At 31.9% G+C, this 8,239-nt stretch overlaps 1 protein-coding gene across 1 annotated transcript; it reads left to right on the top strand.

The window, feature by feature from the left end:
* The first annotated feature begins 1,861 nt into the window (after nt 1-1,861).
* On the top strand, nt 1,862-7,693 carry LOC143080034 (TAR DNA-binding protein 43-like). Its single transcript, XM_076255680.1, has 4 exons — nt 1,862-2,171; nt 3,539-3,705; nt 4,267-4,407; nt 5,163-7,693. The coding sequence occupies exons 1-4, from the start codon at nt 1,934-1,936 to the stop codon at nt 5,847-5,849; spliced, it is 1,233 nt and encodes a 410-aa protein (XP_076111795.1). The 5' UTR covers nt 1,862-1,933; the 3' UTR covers nt 5,850-7,693.
* Nucleotides 7,694-8,239: the final 546 nt, after the last annotated feature.

Below are 8,239 nucleotides of genomic sequence, written 5' to 3'. Positions count from 1 at the left end.
ATATTTTTTTGAAAAACAACGAGCCGATCGCCGTCGGACAGATCAGCAACTCAGCAACTTCCGTTTTGTGTCACTGTCCGCTTGTACACTGTGTTACCGATTACCTCTAGTCAGAAGAGCCCACTGTTTACAGGGGCGATAATATTTTGTCACCGGTTCACGCACTGAATTAATATGATGAATTTATCAGTAAACCTTCATATTTTGTTATGAAACTTGTGCAGAAATTGAATGAAAATATTTGATTTGTTTAAATTCTGTAATGGACTGCCATAAATAAATAAACTTTTACGGGGAGAAATTTCAGGCGAAAACCAAGGTTCTATTTACACATTTTCATATTGCACCTAAACAACTCAGAAAATTAATCATTTCATGTTAAGTAAGTAAGTAAGTAAAACTTTATTTGGATTCGGCATATTGACAAACAATACAAACATAAGCTCTAATGAGCTTTTCACCGAATATAAAAAAATATGCAATAACAAATAAAACAAGGCATGCAGCATGCAATAAATAATAAAAAGCAGCACCAAAAATTAACTCTAAGCAAAAAGCATATACATGTATCTTTCAAAATACTAAAACATATATATGAAGCACTAAAATTTTTAAAAAATTTCTGTTTAAAAATTATTTTTTAAATAATTTATGATTTATAAAGTAAAAATTTCAAATCTTTCAAATTATAAAAAGTAAAAAAACAAAATTTCAGTTGCAAAGCAAGCTGTTAATGCAGCATAAAAAGCATAAATATTGTAACACAAAGTTATCTACAGGCAGAGCAAAAGCATTCTGTTCCACTCCAGGACTGAACAAGACTCTTAAAATGTGAGAAGCTGTTAACAGTCCTGAAGTGGTCTGGTAAGCTATTCCATAAAGAAGCAGCAGCAAAACTAAAAGATTTTTTTCCATATGAGGTAGTTCTTACCTGTGGTATATCCAAAATATTACTGTATCTAAAAGAATATTTAGTGTGTTTACCAGCTGGTTCATACACCTTATCGCTAATCCCGGCTGACCCGGCCGCTTGAACTTTTGACGTCAACAACAATAACTTTTCCATTGTGGCGTCAGATATTTTGTTTTATGACGTCAACATTTTACGTGAACCTGTGTGATATCAAGCAATGACCATTGTAACCTGATTCCCCATGTATGTAACCATTGTAACCTGATTCCCCATGCATGTAACCATTGTAACCCGACTTCCCATGTATGTAACCATTGTAACCTGATTCCCCATGGATGTAACCATTGTAACCTGATTCCCATGGATGTAACCATTGTAACCTGATTCCCCATGCATGTAACCCTAAATCCCGCAAAATCATTGTGATCTAAATAACTTACAATGTATGTAACCTCAAAGCCATGAATAATGGGGGGTTGCTATGGTAACATGATGGCTACAAGGGATTCTTTCATGTGTATAACCAGTGTAACAAATGTAACCATTAGGTCAATGAAGGTTACAAATGTACCAGAATTTGAGAATTTCTGAATATGATGATTTTTGATAGTTTGTATGAGCATAGATGTAATACCCAATTACATCTATGGTATGAGTGTAACCAATGTAACCAATGTAACCATTATGTAAATGGGGGTTACAAAACAAGGTAACTGAATTATGGTGCACATTTTGTGCCTTATATGTAGAAATCTCTCCGGCCAGTGTCTTACTTCGCCAACAAAAACTGACCGCCACAAAATAGCACAGAAGTGCTGAAAGTGGGATTGAAAGGTAATCAATCGATAGAGCAACCAATAAAAATATACGAGACCGTCGTTGTCTATTCTGTTTTAGCTCACTGTTAAGGTATTACACTACCTTCCAAAAAATCCCGCTACGAACGCTGTTGGAACCGGAAGTATAATATTTCCTCATGAAACTGAACAGATAAAATCCATTTTCAGTGTTATTTTCAAAATGTCCCAGTATATTCAAGTGGCGGAAGATGAAGGTGAAGAGCCAATTGAAATCCCTAGTGAAGATGATGCAACTCTCCTCTTGTCAACTTTATCTGCCCAGTTCCCCGGAGCATGTGGAATGAAATACAGAAATCCAACCACTGGAAATTTTCGAGGCATTCGACTGACGGATGGTACATTATTCCCACCTGATGGTAACTGGGGACAGAACGTCTATATTGTAGTTTTTGCAAAAGGTAATGGTTGCTTGAACTGTCAGACATTTATTAACATTTTATTATTTATGGCATTTTTTTCGAATTTGGGCGCTGACCTTGTTTACAATTAGTCTGTCACATCCCAAAATTAATATAATTATAAGAACATGAAAACGTTAAGACATAACTTTAAATAAAGTGTTTTTTAAAGAGTATATATTGTTGTATATATTTGGTATTTAAAAATAACAAACTTTTTAATATTTGTCCAAATGACAGTAGAGTGTCTAATGTTTGGGGTTTCCCTCAGAATGCAAATTGAAATGTGTAATTATCTCCCATGTAAATTAATTACACTATTTAATATTAGGTGCGAGGTTACAATTGTCGCCTCTTGATTTTCGTTGTCCACGAATGTAGTCCCTAGTGTGTTACTTGCCAATTTTTTTTATAACCCCTTCCAAATGTATTTCTCCATGTTTCATGCCTCAAATAGTAAGTCAAGGCGTGAAATGACACTGTCAAAAAATTTGGGTAATGAATTTTAAAGTAAAGTAGTGATTTGGTCCAGTTGAAAGAGGTTAAAAATTAGCACTTTGGAAGCTGTCAAAAGATTTCAAGACCCCCTTAACATAAAATTGTCCATATTTTGAGTAAGAGCCGATGAAGTTTTCTATAATTTTGATATAATTTGTCCCAAAAGTAGTACAACATACTGTAAAAAAATTATGGAGAAAGTGCAGGTGGGATTTTTTTAAATTTGCATTTATTGTCTAAAGAAATAAACTGAAATAATTGTGGTCTCGGATCATATGTAAATGTAGGTGGTGTTCAAAAAGTATTAATAGCATTAATATTTACTGGGGAAAAAACTGACTCTGCAAGATCCTAATGGGTTACATAAAGTCAAGGTCTTTAAAAAAAAATCTTGTCTGGAAAAATTATTATTTCCATTTTTTTTACAGCAAGAATTTGTATTGTAAGTCATTTCCTTGTAAACATGTATAAAGAAAATATAAAACTAACAAAAAAAAAATGAATAGCTTTCTTAAAAATCCATAGCTTAAAACTCTTTGAAAACTAATAGATATAATAAAAAGAAGAGAAAAACATGAGTTTTCTAACATACATTCTTGATCATGATGATATATAAAAATACAGAGTTATAAAAAGTTGACTGTTTTATTCTGGGTAATTTTCACTTTACGTTGTCCTCTTAATAATAAGCTGTATTTGATTTTTTTCATATTAAAATTTCGATTCATCTTTCTCAATTTACATTTCCATTTTGGTAATTTTAATTTTGAAATATTCATTTCAATAACCAAATTATATCAATTGACTTGTGTTTGGAACTTCCAAAAGTAACATTGAATTTTAAACATTTGCTTTCTCTTTTTATAAAGAAAACAAAAGAAAAGGTGAGGAAGGCATTGAGAATCCAGGAGCAAAGAACAAATGTCTAGACAAGCAAAGATGCAGTGACCTAATTGTTCTTGGGTTGCCATGGAAGAGTACAGAAGATGATCTGAGGCGGTACTTTTCACAGTTTGGTGAACTTTTGCTGGTTCAGGTTAGTCTTGGAACTCACTATACATTTGTTTTTGATAGAAATGTTTGTCTTGTAAATTTACAAATGTTCACAAAAGGTCATGATACAAAAACATTTGAAAAGAAAAACAATTCTGTAAGTGGGGAAATGGAGCATTCTTTAAAAAAAAAAAAAATTAGCAAGTACTCGAAGAAGGTTAATATAAATTTCTACAGCATAGAATGTACCAAATTGAATTTTATCATGATTATGTCTATTAATATAGTACCTGGAAGAGTAGTCTTTTGTTTGAATTAATGAATAAAGGTTTGTAGGAATGTCTGGCAGGCCATTCATTAGGAGGCGGTACCCGGTACTTTTACCCTCCTATGCCATTGACAAGTACCGCCTAAATGTAGGATTTTTTATATAAGATATTCATGGAATAAATTGAAAAGTACCACCTAGAAACGTGGAAAGTACCAGTCAACATGAAAGATAATGAAACCCCTGGTCTGGAATGTCAGAGCTTGTTTTCATAATGCAAATAATTGTTTGTTGATTTAAGAAATATGAAAACAAGTATATATACTCCAATTTTAGGTCAAGAGAGATCCAAAAACAGGACAGTCCAAAGGTTTTGGCTTTATTCGATTTTCTGAATACGAGTCTCAGGTGAAAGTTTGTTCACAAAGACATATGATTGATGGTAGATGGTGTGATGTCACAATTCCAAACTCTAATGTAAGTAGGGATTTAGATGGTTTTACTTATATGTGTAGTAACCAGGAACATTTTAAGAGACCTGTACAATGGTCTTACCTTGTTCAATGTTATGCCCACCTAAACTTTATTCATGTTATTCATATTAACAGTAAACAAGAATTGTAAATAATATTTAGTTAATATGATCAAAATTTCAAATGATGCTTTGAAAATATAATTACAGTATTAATTCTATCACATTTTATCATTAAAAAAAAAAATAAAAAATTTCAATTTTGTTTGTTTTTGAATGTCAAAATCTGGAAAAAAGTTGTGTACGTTTACCAAAATTGTTTCCGGTATTATACATGCCCCAACCGGAAGTCCCCCATTTTTACATGTGTTTGGTTGTAAAATAAACAGTCATGATACATTTTTAGTTAATTTTGTTGCATTCTGTTATGAATTGTTGCATTTTAGCCATAACAGATACTTGTGATGGAAATTCAGATGACAGAAATCTATGAATTTAATTATTTTAATTCACAATCCTCAAAATTTGATCGTTTGAAAATTTATTTTTCGGAAATGAAAAAAAAAGTTCTAGGGGGGAGGGGGGGGGGGGGTGTTCAACTAGGGTCGGTCAGGTTACTGGAACCACACATATATTTTTATTTTGTCTTGGAATAATAGTCATCAGCATTCAATTTAAAAAAAAAACACTTATTTTTGAATGATTCACTCTTTGTGTACTGTACATATAATGTGAACTTTATTTTGATTTAAAATTTCAGGAAGGTGCTGCTCAGATGGTTAGTCGAAAAGTGTTTGTTGCCAGATGTACAGAAGATTTAACTACAGAAGATTTACGTCAGTACTTCAGCAAGTATGGGGAAGTTGTTGATGTGTTCATTCCTAAGCCATTTAGAGCTTTTGCATTTGTTACATTTGCAGATCCAGCAATAGCTCGAGCTCTGTGTGGTGAAGATCATATTATCAAAGGAGCTAGTGTTTACATTACAACAGCAGCGCCAAAAAATTCTGAAAAAATAGTGATGAAGGATAAGGAGAGAGGGTATCAGAATTCTGGTGGTTCTCGTAACCAGAATAATTATCAAGGTGGATGGAACGTGCAGCAACAAGGGAAACCAATTCAAACCCTTCCTCCTGCACCAATGGGTGATCCCAATTTCAACCAGTTCGGGATGAATTTGTTGAATTCTGCCATGTTTGCAGCTGCTCAAGCTGTATTGAGTGGACAAGCAAATTTTCCTGGTCAGCAACAACCTCCACCTGTTCAGCAAACCACCCAGCCCGCATCAGCAAGTGATTCGTTCACTAGTCAGACTTATGATTCAACACGTCAAAACAGCAGTAGGGGTTTCTTTGGGGGATGGAGTGGGGGGACTGATGGCAGTAGTTATGCCAGCTGGGGAGGGGCACAACAACAACAACAACAGCAACCTAGTGGTTGGAATTAGGACTTTTTATTAATTGTTATTGTTTTAGCATCAGTACTTAAATCCTCAAAAGTAATCATGTAGACTAGACGAAAACTAAATATTTTCAATATTTTTTTTTAATCCTAATCAGGCTTACAATTTAAAAGGTGGTGCACTCACTAAAATTGTAAAAAAAAGTTTAAATTTAAAAGACTGATCACTTTCAGAATGGTTGCAGTTGTTGCAGACATTGGTACAACAGTTTAGTTTAAATTTGTTTTTGGTTTCGGCAGTATTTCACTAAGACATGTTTCACTGTTAATGCATGATATCCTGTTTTATTTCAGCACTATTCTTTTCAAATTCTAAAATGGCCTATGATTATACATGTATGCAGACAAAAGTTATAGTTTAGCAGTCCTGTCCACGTTTTGAAAAACATGTTTACTTTAAAAAACATGTTAACTTGTTTTCAAGTTTCAACAGACTAGATTTTAATACATGTACATGTATATTGCATTTGACAAACAATTTATTTTACTTTGTAGGATTTTTTTTCACTGGTAAAATGATAGATGCAACCCTTCAAAATTCATCATTTCAAATGAAGTTCAAAATTTATTTAGGATTTTTCCAATGCAAATTGGGTTCTTGGTGCATTTATGTTTATTTGACTCGAGACTTCCTTATTGCAAAATTCTTGTAAAAATTAAAAACATCCATTTAAATGTTCCTACAGCTGTCATAAATCTTTATAAAAGAAGTACCAGCATTTATACAGTTGATCGAAAAATAGAGAATTTGTAGCTAGATTGTGAAAAAAACCTAAAAAAGTAGTGTCATATTACCTTAATCTGCTCAAGTTGAATTCCCAAAGATTTTTTTTAACAGTAAATATATCATTTTTTCTGAAATTAGTAAACTAGATAGATCAATTTTTATAATTATTTCAGCATAATATGAAACTCAGAATCAGGTTGTTCCCAGTTCCCAATTTTTATACATGTTCTAGTGCTAGAGTAATATTTTTATATTATTTTTTTTCTGTTGTTTGTTATTTAGTAAAAGTTATATGGTTTTATCTGTAAATTCTAAAAAAAAAAAATATGTTGGTGCGGTTTTAAGTTGAATGAATTTTATTGAATCATGAACTTAAGAACTTGGATGTGTGAAATTCAGATCATGGGTGAAAATTGAAAGATTTAACATTTCCATCAAATGGATATGTATGAACTAGACTTGTATGTATCAGAATGGATCGAATCTGTACGGGTGACAAAAACGCGAACTCGAACAAAATGTGTGGATCTTAGGATGGACTGGATCGAATTGTGTGTGGATTTGCTGCAGACTGAATTGAACTGTATGGATTAAACTGCTATCTGTTATTTTGTGTGGACTGAATTTGTGTGATTTTTGAATGAATTGTTATTTTTGGTTGATTCTTTGACAAATGAAATTATTTTTCAAAAAAATTATGAAATGTGTGATAAATCATGATTTATTCATTATCCCACCATCAGCTACGTGTTTGATTTTTCAAAGCCGAAAGTCATTATTTTATTTTTTGCTTGTTAAAACATAAATAATTAAAAAATACACAATTTTGCTAAATGTTTACAGTTTACACAGCATTAAATACATAAGTGGCATATCAAAATGAATTTAAGCGTCTTTTTTTAAAATTGGGAGGGAAGGGCTCTGAAGATTATTCCAAAGAGACTAGTTAATAATGTTAAGTATAAGCATTAAAATAAATTTTGTTAATTTATTCCTTCTTGGAAACAAAAATTTATTTGCTTTGGCTCATCGTAACTTATATAAATTAACTTGGATGTGATTTTGTGAATGTGGTGTGAATAAAAATATATATAAAACAAAGTGTACTTGCGTTGTATGTATGAAGTTTGCCAGAAGATGAAAGATGGTGTCTGTTTTGTTTCAAACAGCAGACTTCTGAAACAAGAAATTAGTGGGTTTTACATGGGAGTGGTTGGGGAAGAATTTGGAAAAGAAATCATCTAGATTTAATAGCTAACTGAGCTATCATTATACATGTATACCAACATGTTTTGTTCAATGAGTATTTACAACCAAAACATAAAATATAATATATTTTTTCAATTTTTTGGGGTTTAAAGTACAAAATTTCAAATTTGATGATATAAAAATACTCATGTAAACTGCAGAAAAGTCTGTTGTTTGAAACAATTTGGATGAATGTGGATTCTTATTATGAAAGATATTCACATGGTATCAAATTAACTATCCAATGAGTTTACATGTGTCAAAATGTCTATCTATCACTATCACTTATCATCTATTATCTATTAGTATGTTTAGATATGGGCACACTACAAATTTCTTTTTGATTATTTTCCTACATCAATATTGTTAGGTTTTGAATGAAAAATAATTTAATGCTATTA

Source organism: Mytilus galloprovincialis, chromosome 6, assembly GCF_965363235.1.
Source record: "Mytilus galloprovincialis chromosome 6, xbMytGall1.hap1.1, whole genome shotgun sequence".
NCBI lineage: Eukaryota > Metazoa > Mollusca > Bivalvia > Mytilida > Mytilidae > Mytilus > Mytilus galloprovincialis.
This window is presented reverse-complemented; position numbering and strand designations above follow the sequence as displayed.

Bases quoted from the DNA above. Each gene is read 5' to 3' on its own strand.
- LOC143080034 (XM_076255680.1), top strand. From the start codon at position 1,934: ATGTCCCAGTATATTCAAGTGGCGGAAGATGAAGGTGAAGAGCCAATT. The intron at 2,172-3,538 runs GTAATGGTTGCT...CTTTTTATAAAG, and splicing joins TATTGTAGTTTTTGCAAAAG to AAAACAAAAGAAAAGGTGAG. The intron at 4,408-5,162 runs GTAAGTAGGGAT...TTAAAATTTCAG, and splicing joins TCACAATTCCAAACTCTAAT to GAAGGTGCTGCTCAGATGGT.